The 24,690-nt window shown below is 35.7% G+C and overlaps 1 protein-coding gene and 1 pseudogene across 1 annotated transcript in view; both read left to right on the plus strand.

Moving 5' to 3' along the window:
• LMBR1 (limb development membrane protein 1) overlaps positions 1–24,690 on the plus strand; it is a 171,952-nt gene that overhangs the window by 34,279 nt on the left and 112,983 nt on the right. The window contains exon 4 of the mRNA XM_075550180.1: positions 2,383–2,522. Coding sequence (XP_075406295.1) covers positions 2,383–2,522 — 140 coding nt within the window. The remainder of the gene's footprint in view (positions 1–2,382; positions 2,523–24,690) is intronic.
• On the plus strand, positions 9,553–10,563 carry LOC142448533 (ragulator complex protein LAMTOR3 pseudogene; annotated as a pseudogene).

Here is a 24,690-nt window from a genome sequence, read left to right on the forward strand (position 1 = left end):
AGCACAACAAAAAAAGAAAAGCTTGTAGTTAGTTCAAGGACTGTTTGTTGGCTTTTAGGAGTGTTTTCCAGTTGAGTCTGATGGGGTGCCAAGCCCTGGCCCCAAAGTCTATTTTTGGTATTTCCTGGTGACTTGGTTGCTCTGTTTCCCTTGCTGTTCTGTTGCTCGCCCTTAGTGCCTTGGTGTGGTGGGATCAGATTGATTGGGCTCAATTTCTACACTGTGTCTCCAGTGTTGCTCCCTGTAGGGCAATGGGTCAGCTTACTGTCTCTTAAAAAAAGACCACACTCTCAAGGAGGCATCAGCAGGCTGATTGACAATCTGATTGACAAGTTGAAATTCCAACCTTGCCTTCACAAATCTAACCATCAAATCTAACCATCATAAGTTATAACACGTTTTTGTTGAAAGAGCAAATGTTATGGTTATTACACTTGATCTTAGCCAAAAGGCCGAGAAGCGATGTTATGGTTATTTACGGTGGCCACATATACAAGATTTCTGAGTCACTTGCAATTTCAAATACTTTGACCCATAAGTGTAGTCCTTTTGTCATTTCATAGACTTCTATTTTTAATTTGTTAACTATGGTGTCTGCCTTTGTGGAGCATGTGGTCAAAGTATCATGGGAGTCAAGAGGCCAAAATGTGGTGGGAGGAAGAGGTCAAAGGAACTAATTTTACGTAGAGGTGAATGAAGGGAGATGTTGAATATTGCTTCCTATGGCAAGTGACATTTGAGCTTTGTATTAAGACTCATGTCTGAATTGGCTGTGTAGAACACAGAAAGAGGTGTCCTGGGAAGATAAATGACTGTATGCACTAGGGCCCATGGGCCACAAACATTGATTTTATGTGCCAGGAAGGAGGAATTTAGATAACTAAGAATATGTTTTTGTAGTGTATAGTAGTGACTGGAGAGGAACCTGGAAAAGTATATGGGAATAGGTGGGGCAGGAACTTGAATGTAAGATTTTAGATTTGATTTTAACTTGAGCACTAGAAGGAATAATAGTGAGTAGGATACACTTCCTCTTTCAACAAGTGAGGAAATTGAAGAGGTTACTGCAAGAGTTGTACTTGACTTTATTTTACTTCTTTGCTCAGTAAACAAATTGTTCAGTAAAATCAATTTAAAAAACATTTTCACTTTCTGATCGGAATTGTATTTTTAGTATGCGTCACATAACCTACATTCAATATTTTGTCATTGGTTTATCAGAGTTAATGGCCTTATAGGAGGAATACACTTCTGTTGGTTGCCACAAGATGGCATTGACCTCAAAGTTATTCTGTTAGAGGACTATTATCCATTTTTGTTTCTCTTAATGTGAATTCTAATGGAATGGATATTAATGTCCATCGCTAATATTAGTGAATTTCCCTCTTTTGGGCCAGTCTATAAAATTAAAAAATATGTGTTAGGTGTAAACTTTTCAAATACCGTAGAAATATGTAACTGGGAAGAGAAAGCCCTATAATTCTACTTTATCTTTACATTATTAGTACATTTTAGAGCTGCTTTTTTAAAATGACAAAATAGTTTTAAAATATTATTTAATAGTACCATATTAATGATTCCCTATTAGTTGCCAGTATAATTTATTTAAATTTTTCCCATTTAGGCCAACAGCTTTACGTTTTTCTATCTTGTAATAATTATTTTAAATTTTTTTGTTTTTCTTATTGCTTTATTCAGTGTTTTTTTTTTAACCGAAACATTTGCTGCATTCCTATTAGTATATTTTGCCACGGTAATTAATTAAATGAAATTGTGAAATGAATACTTAACACTTAAAACAGGAATGTAGCTGCAATTTATTCTTTGTGAAGTGTGTCAATAACTGTCTTCAGTGCAGGTGGCCTCTGACTTACTGTGGGGTTACATTCCAATGACTCCACTGGTTTTGACCTAAGTTAAATCTCTTTTTTAAGCTTTCATTGTTATTCTTTGTTACTGTCAGTATCTTTATAAATCCAATCTTCGTCTTTGGGAGTTGGAAACATTACATATAAACGTCGATAAACATCAATACATACATATATAAAAATATACACAAGTTATAAAAATATACTCTGATGAAGGAGGTATTGGATGACATTGGCATTTTGTTTGTTGTAGACCGAATGTAATTGAAATTTTTTGTTAGTTGCTAAATATTTGTATCTCTTATGTCTTAATGATTTTTTTTCATGGAGGCAGGAATTTTAGAATTTGTCTAGGTTAGTTTTTAGGATTAGAGCTATATCATTTGTCCTCCAAATCTATGTATTTTATGAAATGTTTATATAATACTTTTAATTAAAAGATTTAAACAATTTTTTACTTCCATATTCATTACCTTTTCAAATTATTTGTGACAGTTACTCTTTTTTCTTTCAGGTTGTTTTTGAGCACGTTCACTCTAGCAGTTTCAGCTGGTGCTGTTTTGCTTTTACCCTTCTCAATAATCAGCAATGAAATCCTGCTTTCTTTTCCTCAAAACTACTATATTCAATGGCTAAATGGCTCCCTGATTCATGGTCAGTATATATTGCTTAATATAATAATAGTTGATATTTTACTCTTAACTAAATTGTAATTAAAATATGTCTTTTCTTAATTTTGATCATAATTTGCAATTTCTTGTAGTAAGCTCTCCGAGTCCTTAATAAAACCAGAAAACCAGAATGTTTACCTAACATTCTTATTCATCATTGGTTATGAAAGACTCTCTTTTCTTTTACTTAGTCAAGAAGCAGTTTTATACTTACCATGATTTTGATAAATAAAATTTCATTGAAATATTTAGCAATAGAAAATTGGCTTGTCTGGATTTGTTAGTAGAGCTTAAGCTCTGTCTTAAGACCTAAAATAATAAAACTATAGTTTCTATTTTATTTATTTCTGATTCACTTTTTAGTCATTTCAAAATATATGATAAAATAAATTTGTTCTGTCAAGTACAGGTTTTAAATTGATGTGATTAAAAAATTACAGTGGAGTGCTTTGGAGCTATGCAGACCTGCATTCACATCTTGACCCTGTTCTTCTCCAGTTGACTCTGCACAGTCACTGTGGCTCTTTGATCTCAGCTTCCTGGTCTCTTGAATTAAGAGTATAAGCCTTCCATTGCAGGCTTGATTTTAGGATGAAAAATACTGTATGTAAATATCTGTCTCTTAATAAGTGGTAGCTATTATGATATTTATATTGTGAGGTATTTTTCTGTACTCTTTCTGAAGAATCTTACTGGTTTTTCTACAATGTGTGTTCCTTTAAATTTTTCTCTCATAGAAAGTGCTCGTGCAGTTTTTTTGGGGGGAGTACAATTTTATAATTATCTGAGTTGATTACAACTATTAGAGATTTTGATATTTTCCTTATTTTCTCCTGTCTCCAGACCCCATTTTATTTGTGGTGTTACTTTCTGTACCTCATTGTGATGTCTTTCTTAGATAGTAGCTTTTCGTGTCATTAGTCATCCTGTTACTAGCTATTTGTGCTCACTCTGGTAGGTAATAGAGGGAGTTCATGCGGGGGGGGGGGGGTGCAGCAGTGAACTAGCTTGGCTGCTCAAGGCTGGAGGTTTGAGTCTCCACAGTGACACCTCAGAAGGAAGGCTTGGTCTTCTGAAAAATCAGCCACTGAAAACGGAATGCTTCACTTTCTGCTTTGGTGAGTAGTGATGGGATCTTAAAAGCCTGCATACGGCCATTTGAGATGCAGCTATTGGTTTTCCTCATCTGGAGTGAGGATGAAGTGAAAGGTAAACACTCAAGGAAAGAATTGGTCTCAAGGACTAATGGACCATGTGAACCACAGCCTCCACTAGACTGTGACTAGTAGAGTTGTGTCCCTCGCTACCACTGTCAGTTGCACTGATGAGGCGCACAGTAGAAGGCCCAAGGAGGGAGAGAGAAAAAAAATGTAGATCTAAAGTTAAAGTCATCAAAAAGACCAGACATACTGGTCTGAGTAAGACTGTTGGACCCTCGTAGACACCTTTGAAGCCTGGAATAGACCCTCTGTCTGCCACCAGTGATGCCTTAATTAAAAAAAAACTACAATAACTATTCCCTCATTTTTTCTCGATTGTAGGAATCATATGTGCTTGTTACATAGGATTTGAAAAATATTGAAATATACAAAGAAGAAAATACAATCCACTTTTTAGTGTATGTGTGTACATGTGAAATAGCATGTGCAATATGCATGTCTTTTTAGAAATAGCAGATTTTCCCCATGCCATTAAATGTTCTTTGAAAATAGTTTCAAATGATTGTAACTTGACCTGCATGTTACAGTATGTAAAGCCAGTGGTTCTCAAAGGTTATCTTGTTTTTATAAGTAAGCCATTTATTCTTCCAGTAAAACACACACACACATACACATTTCAGATTTGGATTTGATAGCAGCTACACTGTTCTTTAGGAAGTGAACCTGTTTTCTCTCTTGTGAAACATTTTGCTTAAACATCCTGTTGAGAGGAGCCGTGGTGGTGTGGTAATTACACATTGGGTTGAGGTCTGCAAGACAGGCAGTTTGAAACCATGAGCTGCTCCACAGGAGAAAGATGGGGCTTTCTGCTACATAAAGTTATGATCTCAGAGACCCACAGGGGCAATTCTACCCTGTCATGCAGGGTTGCTTTGAGTCAGCACTGACTCGATGGCAGTGAGTTTGATTTATTCTATTGTTGAGCATTTAGAGGGTTTTCCAAATTAAACATTTTTTTTCCAAACTTTTAATTTTTAGGTTTCATCAGATAATGCCATTTCCATAGGTTATTATATTCATTGGCGAGTGTTTTTCTTCTTAATAATTATGTAAGGAAATGGCATTATGTAACATTAATGTCTGATAGGGTCACCATGAGTTGGAATCGACTTGATGACAATGAACTTGATTTTTGGTTAAAGGCTTGGGGATGTGTTTCCATATTCCCACTATTTTTTTTTAAGTACCAACTTAGCATCATTGAATACTTTGATCTCTAAAATTTCTGCCTATTTTATAGGTAAAAAGTGTTTTTTTATTATTGCAATTTCAATTTTTCTTAATTTTTAATGAGAACATTTTTATTTACAAAATATAGAAAATATTTTTTCACTGTTTCATATCTTTTTCCCATTTTAGTTGTTTTTGAAACAGCCTTTTCCCCCCAATTTTTGCAAGTATTTTTCTTTAGTTATTTTACTTAAATTTTTTGTCTTTTTGTTACAAGAAAATTAAAAATTGTTGTTCTATTATTTCTTTAGTTTCTTTCCTACAAAAAGTAAAAAATAATTGACTCTCCTACTCATGTTTTAGCATTAAAAATTTATCTTTGGGGAAGGGAGACTCCGGATAGGGCAAGATATGACAAAATAACGATGTATAAATTACCAAGGGCATATGACGGAGGGGGGAATGGGGAGGGAGGGGGGGAAAAAAAAGAGGACCTGATGCAAGGGGCTTAAGTGGAGAGCAAATGCCTTGAGAATGATTGGGGCAGGGAATGTATGGATGTGCTTTATACAATTGATGTATGTATATGTATGGATTGTGGTAAGAGTTGTATGAGTCCCTAATAAAATGTAAAAGAAGAAAAGAGAAAAAAATGATTAGGGCAAAGACTGTACAGATGTGCTTTATACAATTGATGTATGTATATGTATGAACTGTGAAAAGAATTGTATGAGCCCCAATAAATTGTTAAAATAAATAAATAAAAAATTTATCTTTAATACTTAATTTTTAATTCTTCTAGGGTTTATATGGGTAACTCACTTTTCTTTCTGCCTTCCCTGTAGTTATCCCAGTACCACTGATTTTTTTTTTTACTGATTTTTGGTGATACTTGTTCAATAGTTTAAATTATTAAATTAGGGTCTGTGTTAGTCTCGGTAGACTAGAGAAACAAATTCATAGACACTCATGTGTTGAAGAATGAGATTTATATAAAGAGTAATTGTATTTTAAGAAATCACCCCAGCCTAGTCCAGATCAAGTCCATAAGTCTGATATTAGCCCATATGCCTGATACCGGTCTATAAATCTCAGTGCTGGTGTTGGTCTCCACATGGCTCCTCCAGCTTCAGGGTTCTGGCTCCATCAGTGTAGCTGCATGTGGCTTGTCCACAGATATGTCTCACAGGGAGAGTGTGTGTCCTGCCTTCCAGGAAGAAGACAGGAGTTTCCAGAATCCTCAGGAGAAGCCCATGACCACAGAGGCCTCGTTGGCTATAACCTGATTGACAGGCTAGACTCCATCCCTTTGCTCATGTTGACAGTAGATTATGTAACTGCCACAGGGTCTGTTTCTGGGCTGAAGTGCCAGGGTTTAGAGTTAGGTAGACTTGGGTTTGAATTTTAGCTCAGCCTTTTACCAACAGCAACCTGAACAAATGGTTTAATTTTCTAAGACCCAGTTCTGTGTGTGTGAAATGGGGATAACAAGGTGATGCAGTTGATATAATTATTATACATAAAACATAGAATAGCACACAAAATACAAAGTACTTAATATAATATCTCGTCCAGAGTAAACATGAAATAAATGCTGGGTTTTGCTTTTTATTCTTTTTCTTGATTTATCCGTTTGTTTCTGTTTCACTCTCCAAACCAAAAACCAACTCACTACCATCGAGTCAATTCTCACTCACAGTAACCCTATAGGACAGGGTAGAAGTGCCCAGTGGCTTTCTTTTGGGACTGTAACTTTACGGGAGTAGAATGCCGTCTTCCTCCTATGGAGTGGCTGGTAGTTTCAAACTGCTGACCTTAAGGATCGCAGTCCAAAGCATAACCACGATGCGATATTCTTTGAAAACTACAGTTTTATACTGAGTTTTAAGTTCAATATTTTATGAAGATTTTTATAAGCAAAGACATACATTTTGCTTTTGTTATATGCAATATGGGATAGTACAACAATGCATTTCCTTTTGAATTCATTGCTTATTTTAAGCCCAAAGAACAGATAAGTTTTTAAAAAATCATTTTATTAGGGGCTCATACAACTCTTAATCATAATTCATACTTACATTAATTATGTAAAGCACATTTGTACATTTATTGCCTTCATCATTCTCAAAACATTTGTTCTCCACCTAAGCCCCTGTCATCGGCTCTTCATTTTTTCCCCTCGCTCCCTGTTTTCCCCACCCTCATGAACCCTTGATAATTTAGAAATTATTATTTTGTGATATCTTGCACTGTCCAACGTCTCCCTTCACCCACTTTTCTGTTGTCCGTCCTCCAGGGAGGAGGTTTTATGTAGATCCTTGTAAACAGTTCCCCTTTCCAACCCACCCTCCCAGTATTGTCACTCTCACCACTGGTCCAGAAGGGCGCATCCACCCTGGGTTCCCTGTGTTTCCAGTTGCTATCTGTACCAGTGTACATACTCTGGTCTAGCCAGATTTGTAAGGTAGAATTGGGATCATGATAGTGGGTGGGGAGGAAGCATTTAAGAGCTAGAGGAAAGTTGTATGTTTAATCATTGCTACACTGCACCCTGACTGGCTCATCTCTTCCCCGTGACCCTTCTGTAAGGGGATGTACAAGAACAGATACATTTGTGCTTATGTATATTTGTTTGTAAGTGTGTGTTTGGAGAAATAGATGATAGTTTTATAAAATTTGGAAAAGATATTTTTATTACCCTACTACCCCAAGATAAAGCTATAATGAGTATTGTTGCCCATAGCTTTCCACAATTGAGGACATAGTTTTGAGCACTGGGTGCAAAATGATTTCACTACCAGTGCAGTTGTACTCAGGTTGGACTATTCCCAGTTTTACAAAATAGAAATTGTGGGTTATCCTTACGGTTGTTAGCTGTCATTGAATTAGTCACTATCTCATGGTGTTGGCGCTATGCATGATGTTGGCCCATTCCCATGATCCATCCCCACAATCATCCATGGATCAATTCATGTGACCCATAGGGTTTTCATTGGCACCAGCCCTTCTGAGTCCCTTTTAGTTTGGAAGCTTTGCTGAAAAAGTTTAGCCTCATATCAGTAAATCTCCCTATAAGGTACATTGGCCAGGAAACTGCTGAGGTCTCCTCAGAGTTGGGGAACCATTTATCTGCCAAGGGCCATTTAGATATTTATAACATTTTCGGGCCATATTGGTCAAACATTTGATTAACACATTCCTAATGTGATGGCTGGAACTGCTTCTGTTTGGTGAGGTGTGTCATGTTAGCAGGTATTGATGATTTCACAGGCTTTCTATGGTCCAACAGCTGGATGTTCCCCACCTTTGTCCTTGAGGAAGGCAAGAATTCTACCACTGAACGACTGTAGCCTCAATAATTTAAAAAAATCCTCGTATTCAGGACCATTTCTTTTATTCTGCTTCTGAATTAAAAGTAAGAGCTACTAAAACATGACGGACTATATCCCTGATGTTAAAGGCTTTAATTGTGGAAATAAATGCATTTTCTTATATTGACTAATTTTTCTCTTTATAATGTAAAGTGTATAAGCACAGGCATTTTACTTTGCTTATAGAACAGGCTAAGGGCAGTGCTTCACATACAATGACTGCACAGTAAACCTTCAATGTATAGTAAATAATAGTTTTAATCTCCGTTAACCATATTGGGGGGAGAAACTTCTAAATGATACCACAGCTTATAAATGTTTCTGTGTTAGGAGACCTGGAACTTTAGCTCCCGAAATGATTCTGGAGGGGTTTATTATCTCTTGGCTTTGTTTCTAATCTTTCGATTGATCTTATCCTTTGCTGTACATGGTAACTTTCATAAAGCTTCACATTCATCCTTTTCTGAATTCATACTTTTTTTAAACATTCATGTTAATTTTTCAGTCCCCTAGATGGTCTTAGGTATGAAGATTTGTCAGCTTTAGGTGTGGTAGCTTCCTGGACTTTTGTATTGATGTTACTTGATATAAACACCAGATAATCATTTTGAGGGATTTAAGTCTCCATTGTCTAGTCATAACTTATTTTTCACCCTTTAATGATTTTTTTATATAAATTTTCTGACAGAAGAAATGTCCTATAAACATCAGAAATGCTGTAAATTTTCTTTGGAATGCTACTATACATTCTTCTTATTTGTAATCCATATTTATTTGTTGCTCAGTCACCTATTATTTTATGACCTCTTGGAATTCACTTGAATTTTCACTTGTTATATTAAGTCTTCACATATTTGTTTCCTTTAATCTCATTGTACCACCTGTTCCAATGCTTTCTATACTCCAAATTTCAAGAAATATTAGTTTATTGTATAATTATTAATTTTATCTTTGTGGATACTGTAATAGAAATGAACTTAACTTAATTAGAAATGTAATGGATTTTTGAAAAAATTGTCAATGTGCATATATGAGGGTAAGTAAAAAGATATTGCTGTAGAAACCTTTATAAAACACAAGTATTAAAATGTGAAACTGGGGGGCTGCGTGAGGGCGGGGCTGCGTGGGCGGGGTGGCGCCGCGGCTCCTAGCTGGGTTTCCGCTCTCGGTCCCCGGAAATCGCGAGTCACCGGTGTTCAGGGCGCCTGATTTGCTTCCTGAAGAGCCGACGGGGTTACGAGTCACGTGATGACTGTTTGCAGAGGAGTCTGTGTCTGAGGCTGCCCCTGACGTGACACACAGCCGAGTGAACCGCGTATCCCCGGGAGTGAAAGCCCAGGAGTGGAGCTTGAGCTGTGTGAGAAAGGGGCTCATATTGGCGGATGACCTAAAGAGATTCCTGTATAAAAAATTACCAAGTGTTGAAGGACTCCATGCTATTGTTGTATCTGATAGAGATGGGGTACCTGTTATTAAAGTGGCCAACGACAATGCTCCAGAGCACGCTTTGAGACCCGGCTTCTTGTCTACGTTTGCTCTTGCAACCGACCAAGGCAGCAAACTCGGTCTCTCAAAAAACAAAAGTATCATCTGTTACTCTAACACCTACCAGGTGGTTCAATTTAATCGTTTGCCTTTGGTGGTGAGTTTCATAGCCAGCAGCAATGCCAATACAGGACTAATTGTCAGCCTAGAAAAAGAACTTGCCCCTTTATTTGAAGAATTGAGACAAGTTGTGGAAGTTTCATGAGCGGGCAATGGTTTGGACGTGTGCCTTGTAACCATTGTACAGACACAGTCCCAACTCGGCAGTCTCTAGACCACACGAATGCTTGTATCTGTTGACCCAAGAAAGGGCCCTCTTTCCTACCTTTTACTAAAAGAAAGAGCCTATAGATGTAATTTCTGGACAGATTGATTATTATATTTTCTTGTTTGGGGTATTTTCTTATTTTGTGTGATCTGGGAATACCACAGAAATGGTTCAGTCTGCCATGGCTCCCATGGAGTTAAGTTCTGCCACCAAATGTAGACGAGAATCTCCTCAGTGGATCAGCATCAAAATGATACAGTGACCCACGTGAACCATCAAGTGCTCCCTTTTGTAAAATGTGCCCAGGCCTGCAGAAAGAAGCAGACCCTGCTGATTGTGAATAACGACGAGAACCTGTTTTTCTTCTTGTGATGTTGTATTTCTTGGCACTGAATGTGAGGAAAATACAATGGCAAAAGTAATAAAGTCAGTACAATCACGAAAAAAAAATGTGAAACTGTTGGTTTTTGGACATATCCTCCATATAGATCACAGTATTTTTGAAGGTGATATTTCCATTTTCCAGCCTTTCCTTGGAGAATTCCGTACTCTCTGATTCATACCTGTCAAAAGGGCAGTTTGTCATCCTTGCGAGACTCAAATCACGTTCTTTGAAATGTTGGGTGTGGGGAGCAACATGCTGCCTGAAGGAGGAAGATCAGTCCTGTCAGGTAGATAGGATATGGTTTCCTAACAAAATATTCATAGGACAGCTGTTAAGAGTGAACCAAGTGCATTGTTGTGATGAAAACAATTTCTTGGTGCTACTTATATTTTTCTCACCAAAGTGTTTTTGATGTTTTCTTAAAACTTCTTCCTAGTAATCTTCTGTGATTATCTATGTCCTCTGAAAACAAACTTTCATGATTATCCCTTTGGGGTTCCTCCAAACTCACCATAACCTTCTGAGCTGAGCTGACTTCCCTGCCTTGACTCCGTCCCACAGATCCCCTTGGAAGCCATTACCTTTTTTTTTTTTTTTTTTTGAAGGCCCTTAATGGTGACTAAGACAAGTGATTGCTGAGAGAGCTAGTCTAGAACCATTCACTGATTGATTGTAGAGACATGTTCAAAGATGTTTTGTTTGGAATAAACCTGTGCATGTATGAACCGGAACCCTAGTAAAAAGTGCTTTTTGGCTTGCTCTTCTATTTGGTTGATTGTACCTTTAATATATAAATTAGGTGTGAATTAGAAGTTAGATTTATATTGATACTTTATTCTGTGTATGTGTAAATATTACATTAACCGTATTACTTTGTGATACTATTTAACTCCTCTCAACCAGAAGAGCTAAAGTATAAATTAAAAAAAAATAAAACCTTTAGCTTTAAAACTCTGTATAGCCCAGTAAGATGTATCTGCCTTTAATGAGAATATGATTAAAAATGATCCTGGAACATTGGAGTGAGACAGAATAGACTAATATTCTCATCACTGGTATGTTTAGTTGGTTTTCTTCATCACTTATCAGCTCGTGATGAGGCCTGTTCTTTCATTGTTCAGAAGTATGGGACTTGAAATGCCAATTATTAGCATTAATTGTGGGATAGAACAAAAGGATAGCACATAAATATTTTCAGTTCTACTTTTTGTTGTGATATTTAAAATAGGAATAGGTAAAAGTAGAAAACATTTGTATATGTTTTCTGTATCTTGTATATTATTAAAAATTGGTAGAAAATATGAAACTTTTGTGTTTTTAGAATAATAGCATGAAACCTTGTACAGACTTGTAAAGATTTCATGACCTTTGGTATGTTTGAGTCATTTTGGCTGTTGTGTCAAAAATCTCATTGAGGGTTTCCCTTATTTTGGCTTAGCCCTACTGCAACAGACACGATGTCCTTGTTGGTTATTGGTTTTTCTTCATGGTATGTCAATGTGAGTGAGCTGAACTCTTGCCAGCCTCACTCTAAGATGCATTTTGGTTGTATTTCTTCTAAGACTGATTTGTTTGTTCTGGCCATCCAGGACTTCACCACAGTTCAAGTGCATCAATTCTTTCCTCTCTTCCTTTTTCAGCGTGTAGCTTTCTTTTGCACATGACATGATTGTAACTTAACCTTGGTTCAAGTCAGATGCTCCTGTGATATCTTTGCTCTTTAACACTTTAAGGAGGTTCTTTGGAGTAGATTGACCTAATGCAATATATTGTTTGATTTCTTGACTGCTGCTTCTGTGGATTTTGATTTTTTATCTAAATAGAAGGAAATCATTGACAACTTCAGTTTCTTCTTTATTTATGTTGTTGTTTATTGGTCTTTTTGGGAGTATTTTTGTTTTATGGTGTTATAATCCATACTGAAGATATAGTCTTCAATCTTCATATGTAAGTGTTTCAAGTCCTCCTTCAGCAATAATCTCCATAGCTCAAGTTATAATGAATCATCCTCTAATTTAGGTACCTAGCTCTTTATCTAACTCAGTTCCTGAGCATATTTTCTCAGCATAAAGACTAAATGATTATCCTGCTGCATACCTTTTCTAGTTTTAACTAAACCCAAAACTCACTGCCACTGAGTGGATTCAAACTTAGACTGACCCTCTGGGACAAAGTAGAACTGCCTCTGTGGGTTTCTGAGACTAAATCTTTTTTTTTTTTTTTACAGGTGAACCTGGATATAGTTTTTTTTTCTTTCTTTTTTAATCTTAATGAGTGCTCGTACAAGTCTTATCACAATCCATAGACTGTAAATCTTTTTAAGTGGAAGACCTCATATTTCTTCCGAGGAATAGCTGGTGGTTTCGAACTGCTGACATTGAGGTTAGAAGTCCAACTCATACCCTACTATGCCATCAAGGCTCCCTTTCCAGTTTTAAACCATACAGTGTTCCATTGTTCTGTTCAAATGACTGCCTTTTAATTCATGATTTGGTTCTGCACAAACACAATTAAGGATATTTCATAATGTTATCCCACAATTTCTTATGATCCACAAAGTGAAATGACATCACCATAGTCAATGAAACACAAGTAAATATTTTTCTTACATTCTCTCCTTTTGACTAAGATCTACCTTGTTCAGCAATGATATATCCTTCATTCTATGATCTCTTTTGAATCTGTCTTGAACTCCTGACATTGTTTTCGATGGGTGCTACAGATATTTTTTTAATTCACTTACACTTTGCTTATATGTGATATTAATAATATTGTTTGAAATTATTTGAAAATTTCCCCATTCTATTGAGTCATCTTTCTTTGGAATAAGTGCAAATCTAAGTCTCTTCCAACTGATTGCCTGGGTGACTGTATTTCAAATTTTTTGACATGGATCAGTGTTGCATCTATTTTTTGAATAATCTCAGTTGACGTTCAGTTTCTGAAACCTTGTTCTTCACTAGAGCCTTTAGTACAGTGTGAATGTTTTCCTTAACTACCTGTGATCCTTTGCTACCTTTTAAAATGGTTTACCTTTGACTGATTCTTTTTCAGATAGTGACTATGTATTTCTTTCATCTGCTTTTGATATTTTACGCATAATTCAGATTTTTGCTGATAGAATCCTTTAGTATGACAAGTTGAGATTAATTTTCTTTTCAGTTCTTTCAGCTTGAGAAATGCTAATAGTATTTTTTACTTTTAATTTTTAACTTAAGACATTTACACATTTCATTACAATACTTTACTTTGTCTTCTTAAAATGTCCTTTGAAGTCTTCTTTCTATCCAGCTTTTACTTCTTCATTTCCTCCATGCAATTTGGTTACGAAATCTTCATGAGCAAGTTTGAGCCCCTTCTTACAGTCATTTTGGTCTTTTATTGCTTTCCTGCCTTTGTTACCACTTACTGTCCTTATGTATGCCTTTAGTGTCGCCCACAGCTATTTGGTCTTTGGTCTCTAGTATTTGGTGAATCACATCTATTCTTGAGATGGTCCTTAAGTTTAAGCAAGATGCATTCACGATCATGTTTTGGCTCTTGGGGGACTGGCTGTCATTAGTGACACTTGGTTCTTGGAATACTGGTGGTGTAGCTGTGAGCATCATTGCAGCATGCTAGGCAGTCCAGTACAAAAGATCTAATGGACAAATGGTAGGTGAAACTCTTACGTTCCATAAATTAAACAATGATGCAGCTGCTTAATGGTTGCTTTAGAATTAAATAAACGTAGTAGCTGTAAACATTGTGAATACCGCATATGCCACTGAATTTCTCACTTTCACATGGTAGATCTTATGTTTTATGAATCTTTAAAATAATAGGAGAGTCCTAATAGATTGAGGAAATAATTTTTGATTTGAGGCCCCCTCTCTTGTCTTGCTAACCTGACCATAAACAGACATAGAAACACATTTATTACGTGATTGCGCAGCTGAAAGTCAGTCTGTTAAAGGAAAGCTACCATGAATTTGAATTAGTCTCTGTGAGGGTTGTGTGCTTTATTTTGATTTATTCATAGCAAGAGGTGTGTCTGTTTCTTAAACATTGTGAGGAAGCAATTAAAGTATTTTATGCCTTTTTGAAGTTTCACAGAAATTTGTAAAAAAAATTTTAAATTATAAGCTATCAAACTTTATATATTTACTTTGTAAACTCACTGCCATCAAATTAATGCCAACTCATAAGATGTAAAATCAAGTCAGTCTTTAATTTTAATATAGCATTATTAGTGAAATATTCCTAACAGTTTAATAAGAAGTCATGGTGATATTGCTAAGTAGGTTTTGGGCTAATTTTAAGGTTGGTAGTTTAAACCCACCTACTGCCTTCTCTTCCCATAAAGATTTACATACAGTATTGGAAACCTTATATAGTTCAGAATTGACTCAATGGCAGAGGGTTATTTACTTTTTTTTGGTTAACAATTAAATAATTGATTTTAATAATTAAGTCATTTATTATTAATATGTATAAAGAGAGTTTACTGGATAATTTTTTGAGGTGTTTATAATAATAAAAATAAAAGCAATATAAGTGTTTAAAGTAGGAGATCAGGTTCATTAAAATTTTCTTAGATCCTAACACTGGAGTGTTCTTTTGTGTATTATAGATGATGATGTAAATGAATAATTGCAGATATAGAAGAAATATGTACATGTATATGTGCACAAAAAATATCGTGAAGAATAAAATTCTATGATCTAGCAGTTTTTCTCTGGGTGAAAGATTGTTTATATGATATACATTTTAATTTGGGGTATGTCCATTTTATAATACTTTTACAGTGGAAATGTATAATTTTTAATAAGAAAAAGGTATATTTTGTTAGAAAACTTCACAATTTTAAAAACTAGTCTTAAATTTTCTTTTTCTTTAATATGCATTAAATATTTAATTTAGCTGTAATTAAATATTCCAATTCTGAAGTTCTCACAGTACTCACCATTTGAAAGTAGATCTGGAGTTTTTTCCCAAAGGCATATATTTTTTGGGTAGGGTTTTAAAAATTGCATATTACTTTGGACTATTAGAGTAGATCTTAAATTCCTTGAAATATTGGCCATTTTGGAAGTTATTGAATGAAATTAAAATTTTAATTTAAACTCATGAGTTTTCTTTTTATGTGATAAAAATGGTACATTATTTATTTCATATTAAAATGTATCACATTTCTGGGCACAAGGTGGCCAGTGGTTAAGGCAATGGACTGCTAATATGTATCACATTTTGAAATATTCTGTGATTCCAGCAGATGGAGCTAGAAATGCATCCTATGGTTATCTGGCAGTTCTGGTCTTTGTTTTTGAATTAAATACTCCGGGACGATTATTAAATAAACTTTATTTTAAATACCTCTTTTGGGGATGTACATTGGATATCTTTTAAAAAGCCCACCTTTGGTACTAATTTAAGCAATCTACAGTATTTCTGCGTTTCTATGGTTTTGTTATTGTATTGAAAGAGCCCTGGTGGCCTATTGCGTTATTTATTAAGCTGCTAACTGCAAAGCTTGCAGTTTGAAACCACCAGCTACTCTGAGGAAAAAGATGAGCTTTCTAGTATTTTGGAACCCCATAGGGGTAGATCTATGCAGACCTATGTTGTCCTATATGGTCCCTGTGAGTCAGGATAGACTCGACAGTGAGTCTGGATGGGGATTATTATTGTATTGAAAAGTATCTTAATTTCTAAGGAAGAAAAAAATTATATTATAAATTAATATGAAAAGATATTTAATAACATTGTATCATGTGTCTTGGCCATATGGCAATTTTTAATTTAAGAATGATTTCTCAAAAGTATAGATTATTGTTATGGAATATATGTTTAATGTATGTAAAATACTCTGCAGTTGCCAAGAATATAATCACTACTTAGTAATGTATATATTAGTTGTTTTTATCATTGTAATTTTAACTTTCTTATGTGTTGCATGCGTCATGATTAAACTACAGGAAATTCCAATGTTACAAACTAGACGGGTTCTTAATGCCTAGAAGTTCTAAGGTTGAATTTGGAGGTGAGTCAAAATAGGTGTGCACATTCTTATGCTGCCTTACTTTAGTGCAAGAAAAGGCTTGACGTCTAAAAGCTGAATGCCCAGTATGTGAAATGGTGAATTTACTGTGGGCTGATTTAATCATCTCAAAGTGTGTGCAAATTTACATAATACTAAAGAGGAGTCTGAGTTCTCTGTAAGTCAGACATTCATAATCCGGGGATTTCCTGCAGTATAAGTCAAACCTTCACATTTATTTATTTTTATTACTAAACATAATGCTTTTTTTTCATTCAATGATTTAGACTTTCTAACAAAGCTTTTTATTTATATAGATAGTTATCCTGGTAGATAGGATGAGTTTTAACTCTCAATTTATTTGTGTTAAGCGACTGTTTCTTAACAGAGGTAAGTACATAGGAGCCTTTCGGCCACCATATAAATCTCTGACAACAGTTGGGATTGTCAGAACTGCTGGCCTGTGTATTTCCTCGAAGAGAGGACCCCAAACAAAACCAAACCCACTGCTGTTGGAGGAAAAATACATTTAAAAATTACATAATCTTATATCTAAAGAACAACATGTAGAAGGCCTCTAACTTTATAATAAATTAAATTTGTTAGTAGTAAAGAATCTTTCTAATAATCCTGAGTAATTTTCTTCCTGCGCCTGAAGACGTTGCTGCTCTGTTGCGATGTGCTGGTAGAGATGTCATCGCTTCAATTTGATCACGCTTAGCTTTCGAAAAGCAAGCATTGGTTAGGGTGAAGTTTTGATTTTCAGAGAACAATTTGAATTTTTAGTTTTCACAGCATGAGAGACGCATACATTAGGGTTCATGAGCGAGGGGACTGGGAGGGACCGGGGAAATGAAGACCTGATATCAAGGGCTCATTAGGAAATGTTTTGAAAATTATGATGGCAACATATGTACAAATGTGCTTGACACCATGGGAGGTATGTATGGATTGTGATAAAAGCTGTAAGAGCCCCCAATAAAATGATTTTTTAAAAAAGGCATACATGATCAAAACAATAAATTCTGGAAGTGTATATTTATACATCAGAACAATTTTAGAAAGTCTCCCCTTGGCATGAGTGTTGATTGTTTCAAATTCAAAATATAAGCAGCATGGATTTTCTTCATTATAGGAGTATAGTGGACCCTTAGCATTCAGTGGTTGAATATTCATGGTTGAAGCTATTTGAGAGCAATCTTTGAGGCTTCTTGACATGTAGTAATTTGTAATTTTGTTGAGGCTAGAATTTGAATTGTGCAATCAGTGAGGCTAGTTAATAGATGGAGCCACTTGGCTAATGAGTGAGCCTCACTTAGCATCTCCATCTCAATTCAGCTTTGTTATTCCTTATCTTTTTATGTATTTTATGGGGGGAAGTTATATGATTCAAGAATATGAAGGATTTTGAGCTTCCAAGATATGAAATATATGCTTCATGATTTTTAGGGTATGTATAGGCTCCTTATAGAAAACATACAATATGCAGAAAAATAGGAAGAAAAATATTTGTGACTCATGTTTACATTGTTAATAATTTGGTGTATTACTTCACAGTTTATTTTCTATACCTGTTTTTGCTATTTTGGTCATTGTTGCTTTTATATATTTTTACAGTATATATGAATACATAGTTGTATAAAGTTTAAAAATATAAATAATGGAAATAATTCTTTAATGGTGGAGGGGTAATCTTAACTATAATTCAGATAATTTTTGTTTTCATTGCTCATATATATCTAATTTTTCAGTTTTTTTGGGAACCGATTACAGGGATCTACATATGACCTTCTTGGGAGATGGGCAACAGAAAAGTGGGTGAAGGGAGACGTTGGACAGGGCAAGATATGACAAAAATAATATTTTATAAATTATCAAGGGTTCATGAGGGAGGTGGCAGCGGGGAGCGAGGGGAAAAATGAGGACCTGATGCCAAGGGCTTAGGTGGAGAACAAATGTTTTGAGAATGATGAGGGCAATGAATATACAAATGTGCTTTACACAATTGATGTATGTATGGATTGTGATAAGAGTTGTATGAGCTCCTAATTTAAGTGATAAAAAAAAAACACCCCAAACCAAACAAAAGGTACTGCCTTGACAAGCCTAGGGTGTAACTCTACTGATACATACGGTGTTACCAGGAATTGGAATCAATTCGACATTAGTGAATTTGGGTTTGGTTTTTGGTATAGATAAGAAAACAGCCACTAAAAACTGTCTCTTTTTCAAGATTGCATAGTGCTTAGCTAATAAGGCATGGGCTGCTAGTCACAATCCATTCACTCAGACATTTGCCATCAGGACTCATAAGGTATGGAATGTGAATGACTTGGTTTTGTTACACTAAAGTACACTTAGTATATACTATATATTCAGTTTAATTGAAGTCGAGTTAAAAAACCCTGTATTGGAAAGATGATCAATGTTTTACAAAGGCTTGGTTGTGTGTGTGTGCATATTGAACACACACACACAAATAGAGAAATGGTGTGCTCTGTTTTACTCGTTAACAGTTGATCATGGACTTGGAGAGAGTTCTCAACTTAACCATTTCCAGTAGTAAATCACATTAAACTGATTGGTTCTTTGTGGCAAGTAATCACAAAATTCAAAGTACATTTTTAATTAAAAATGTTAAATGTCAGAGATGATACAGTAATGTAGAAAGAACAAAAGGTGTGTTATAATCCCAGCTCTATCATTTGTATATTATATAATTTGAAGGGGATTTACTTTTAATATTCATATATGCCTCATATATTAATTGAACTTTTATGAATGAGTATGTCAAGGGTTAAGTTGTTTGCACCAAAATTCTTTTTCTTGTAATATTAATGGTACATGTAAATGAAAAACATTTCACTATTGTGAAGAGTTCTCAATTTTAGATTATGACAAACATGGCATCTATTCTGCTTAAGTATTTTGTTGAAATGAAGATCGTTGTTACAATAGGAAGAGAAAGCCCTTTTTTGCGTGGAGAAGATATAAAACGAGAAGCTTTTGAACTGAAGGTAGCACGATAGCATGCCATCGCAGGGATTAAGCACACGTGGCTTTGCAGTGATTACATTCTCATGTTTAAAATATTCTTGGAACAGTATCAGATCATTAGAGTGGGTGTCTTAACTGTATCAAAGAACGTAATGGAATGGGCAGTTGAAAAAGGAGAAAATGAGTTTGATGATGTTTTTGAAGTATTTTAGAGAACCATAGTAGAAATGTACAGTGGGATAAATTTTAGAAAGTAGAGAAAAAGAAAATAGACATTTCACCATAGAGGCTCTTCCATCTAGTAAGAGAAAAGTAACAAATTGAAGATGCGATTGAAACTTTATTGTTGAATTATATGTTCGAAGGCTTAAAACAGACAGGGCTAGCAATAATTTTCTGAGGAGCTCTGTCTAAAATAGAGCAGATAACTACAGGAAAATTAAAAACATTATTGAAATTACTATACATTCTAATGAACTTTTCAAAGGACAGGTGTTTTCTGCTTGATATTTTATGCCTAGAGCAGCTGTTTTCAACCTGTGGGTTGTGACCCCTTTGGGGGTTGAACCCTTTCACTGGGTCGCCTGATTCATAACAGTAGCATAATTACAGTTATGAAATTGCAACAAAAATAATTTTATGGTGGGGGAGGTCACCACAACATGAGGAACTGTGTTACAGGGTCACAGCATTAGGATGTTTGGGAACCACTGGCCAAGAGGCTTTCCCTGTACTCCCCACTACCCATGTTTTGAAAATAAGAACTAGCTCTCAGAATAAGAAAAATTAAAAAGATCATTGTTCAAGTGTTAGTAGAAATTGTAAAAGCCAAATATAATCTGGCCAACATGGAGCTAGATAGGCAGGCTTTAAGAAATCCTAGGTATTGAAGCCCAGTAATCCCTTAGAGATGGGAAACGTGATGAGCCCTATGACTGTCCTACACTCTTACCTGTAGAGTGTGTCCAGGCTATAGTGTACTAAGTGACCTCTGAGTTGAGAAAGAGCTGGGAGTCTGGAAAGGGCGAGATGGCTAGGATTCAATTGGCAGAGTGCTGAGGAGAGAGCTGCACAGAGAAAGCCCCAGAGTTCTGCAGAGGGCTCCTGTGTTAGTTTCCCATTGTCACCAAAACAAATTACCGTAACGTAGCAAATTTATTCTCTCAGTTTCTAAGTCCCTGGTCTGAGTGGGCTAGACTGGGCTTTTACTTTTAATGTGAGCACCTGACTTTTTGTACATTAAGTACATTGAATGTTTTGTTGAAATCATTAAATGGTGGTTATTGTTCAATTCAGTTACTTGTGGTGGTATGCTTGAGTCCCTCATTTCCTTGCTAGCTGCCAGCCATTTGCTAATCTTTGCTCTTATAAGTTGCTTTGTTTTTTCTTTTCTTTTTAAAGTTGGCTTGTTTTTCATGCTTCTGTATGAACCACTGCAGTAAAAGTGAATGTAAGTAGTTCCCCTGGAGAGTTCTGTTCTGTTGCACTTCTAAAGCTCCAGCTGGAGAAAGTTCTTTGCTTTTAGAGGTATAAATGGTTAGATTGTATCCACCTGGGTAATCCAAGATGTTATCCTTATCTATTTTAAACGCCATATCCTTTGCATTTGTAAACTTCTTATTTGCATATTGCATAACATTCATCGGTGATAGGGAACAAGAAGTGGACATCTTGGGGGTCCATATTGCCTGCCGTGAATCTGCAGCTGAATCCAAAGCAGGGCAAACTAAAAAACTCCAAACTAACTGCTGTCGAGTTGAGTCTAACTCATAATGACCCTATACGACTTGATAGAACTGCCCCTATAGATTTCTGAGACTTACCTCTTTATGGGAGTAGAAGCCTCATCTTTCTCCCATAGTTTTGACTTGCTGACTTTAGTTAACAGTTGAATGGAACCCACCATGACACCGTACAACCCTTCATGAGGAGAAAACCCAGTCAATTAAAACGGACTCAGAACAGGCACAATTAGCAGACATTAAAACAATTCTTATGACTATTGTTTATGTTACAAAGGCGGAGGAATTGCCTTTGATATGAAGACTATTTTAAAAATCAATTTCCAGAGATGAAAGATACAATATGTGATATGAAAATATATTGGCTGTATTAACAGATAAGATATTGGAAGAATAACGAATTTGTGGATATACAATAGAAGCAGTACAAAATAAAACAGAAAAAAAACTGACCAGAGCTTTGATGAGGTAATTGGTGTCCCTAAAGGGGGTTAAGAAAAAACTGAAAAATGGCAGAATATTCTTAATCTTAATGGAAACTATTAGTTTACTGATCCAAGAAACTGCACTAGTCTTAAGCACAAGAAATACAAGGAAAACCACACCAATGTCATCATCAAATCGCTCAAAATTGTTGATAAAAAGGAAATCTTAAAAGCGTGCAGAAAAACAAGTTATAGTAGAGAGCAACATATTTCTTGTGGGACACTATAGAAGTTGGGTGGGCGACAGTGAAGCCACATCTTTAAAGTGCTGAAAGAAAATTAACCTGCCAACCTAGTTGTACATCCAGAGAAAATATTATTTTTTTTGAGAAAATATGTTTTTAAAAAAAGTAAAATGAATACAATTTCAAGTATACAAAACTAACAAGAAATCTTCAACAGATATGTATAAAAATGTTAAGAAAAGTTTTCAAGTAGAGGGAAACTGGTAGGAGATAGAAATCTGGATATACTAAGTAGAATGGAAAGTCCTAGAAAAAGAAATTCTGTGGGTAATTTGAAAGTTTTTTTTTCTCTTAATATGAGGGGGCTTAAAAATTCATAGAAAAATTTAATTTACTTTTAAAATTCTAATTTTCCATGAATTTCTTGAAGGCCTCTTGTACATGTCTTTTTAAAAGTGAATTGTTAGGTTTTACAAACTTGTAACAAGGTATATTGCATAGTCTATAACAAGCATTAGGAAAAAGAAATGGAAGCTAAAATGCTTGTATTGGGGGAAGGGGTGAGTCTCAAATTGGTTCCCTTACGTATCCATCTTAAAGTGGAAAAAAGGAGGAGAGCAAATGAATCTCCAATTAAGAAAATTTAAATAGATAAGAGTGATGCTCTCTCTCTCCCACAGAACTCTTCTTCAGCTTTCTCTCCTGTAGCACTCTGTACTTTTCAGCTAGGTTCTATAATTCATTGCAATGCCATCAGAACTCATAGAAAATGTTCAAGATTATGGGGTTTATTATCGAAGTGAGCAGTTTACATTTCAGTTGAGAGATTCTGAAGGCATTTGTTCAGTCAGGACATGTTACAAAGCTCTGTTAGGGCTGCTAATAAATGTCCAAAGGGCATGCCACTCCCCTGAATTCCTCAATCTAGTAAGGTGGGTCAGCAAACTCACCTCCCCCAACGATGTGTCCAAAGGCACCCATTCCACAAGCCAGCCTCTTGCCCTAAAGCATGCATCATCGCTCGCTATGTGGGCTGGGAAGTCCACTACTCTGCCTTCCTTGTATTCCTTGTTTTTGCTGTTGCTGTTTTCTGCCACTTCTCTGGTGTCAAAGCTGTATCCTGGATCAAGAAGATTCAATCTCTGGGTCCAAAGGATACACTCCATTCCTGGTTCTTATCTTGATAGTAAGATCCTCCTTCTTGCTTCCACGAAGGTTCATTTTATACCCAGTAAGAGGGCAATCACAGTGAATCCTGTTAGTATTTTTCCCCATCTTCTCTTAGACCCACCAGGAAAAGGTCATTTGGTGGGAGTTAACAGAGACTGTGACTAGAAAATTCATATAGAATAATTCACTACATGGCAAGTGGAAATCAATGAATTGGAAAACCAGAGAAAATCAATTAGATCGACAACCCTCTAGCCACTTTGATGAGTGGAAAATATAAAAGACACCATTTAACATCTAGAATGTGAGCGGGCAACAGTAGAAAGTCTACAACCACTAAAGGGATAATCAGAGTATATTAAAATGAAAACCGAAACCAGTCCCCTAGCTGCTGCGTTGAACCCTCCTCATAAGGACACAGAGAACAGAAGAACTGTGCTCCTTTGGGTTCGCTACATTGTAAATCGGTGCTAGAGCAGACATCGGCAGTTTTCTTCCCCAGAAGCTCTTGGGTTTGAGCCAATTATCCTGCAGACAGCAGCCCAATACATACTCCACAGCACCACTGGGGCTCGTCCAGGGTATATTTTTAACAAGTTTTTGTTAAAATTTTGACAAATTAGATAAATGGACAAATTCCTTGAAAGTGCATAATACTAAAACTTTATCCAACATTGTGGAAATGTTACAAACATTTTTTCAAATAAAACTCTAGGTCAAGAAGAAATAACACCAATTCTATACAAAATCAAAAATTTTGTTCTTCATTCATTGAGCTCAGCATTGCTTTGGTAGTAATCAGAAAAAAGACAGTGTAAGATAACTATGCATCCATATTTGTGGTCATTCTAAAGCAGTGGTTCTTATCCTTCCTAATGCTGCCACCCTTTCTTTCATACAGTTCTTCATGTTGTGGTGACCCCCAACCATAACGTTATTTTTGTTGCTACTTCATAACTGTAATTTTGCTACTTTAATGAATCATAATGTACTTATCTGAAATGCAGGATGTATTTTCATTGTTATAAATTGAACATAATGAAAGCACAGTGATTAATCACAAAGTACTATATAGTTGTATATTATAGACTATTTATTTCTGAGTACAAATAAATGAAATTTTGTCTTGAAGCATGGTGTAGCCTGGGTAAGTCTTCACGCCGGGGACTCCTATGGACATATCTCATGTGGGCGCACCTGCCTGGAGTTGGATAAGGAGAAGTGTCTTGGTTCCTAAGACCATCGGAAATGTGTTTTCCGATGGTCTTAGGGGACCCCTGTGAAAGGGTCGTTCGATCCCCAAAGGGGTCGCAACCCACAGGTTGAGAACCACTGTTCTAAAGAAAGGTGACTCAACTGAATGTGCAAATTACTGAATATCATTAATATCATATGCAAGTAAAATTTTGCCAAAGATAATTTAAAAACAACTGAAGCAGTAGTACAAGAGGCAGCTGCCAGAAATTCAACCATTCAAAGAAGTGGAATGAGGGATATAATTCATTTCTTTCTTTTTTTTTTTCCTGGAAAGACTTTATTATTATGGGGGAAGGTACAGTGATGGGATTGGGGTGCACAGCACTTCTCAGTCCTT

Source organism: Tenrec ecaudatus, chromosome 5 (assembly GCF_050624435.1).
Source record: "Tenrec ecaudatus isolate mTenEca1 chromosome 5, mTenEca1.hap1, whole genome shotgun sequence".
In the NCBI taxonomy this organism is placed as follows: Eukaryota; Metazoa; Chordata; class Mammalia; order Afrosoricida; family Tenrecidae; genus Tenrec; species Tenrec ecaudatus.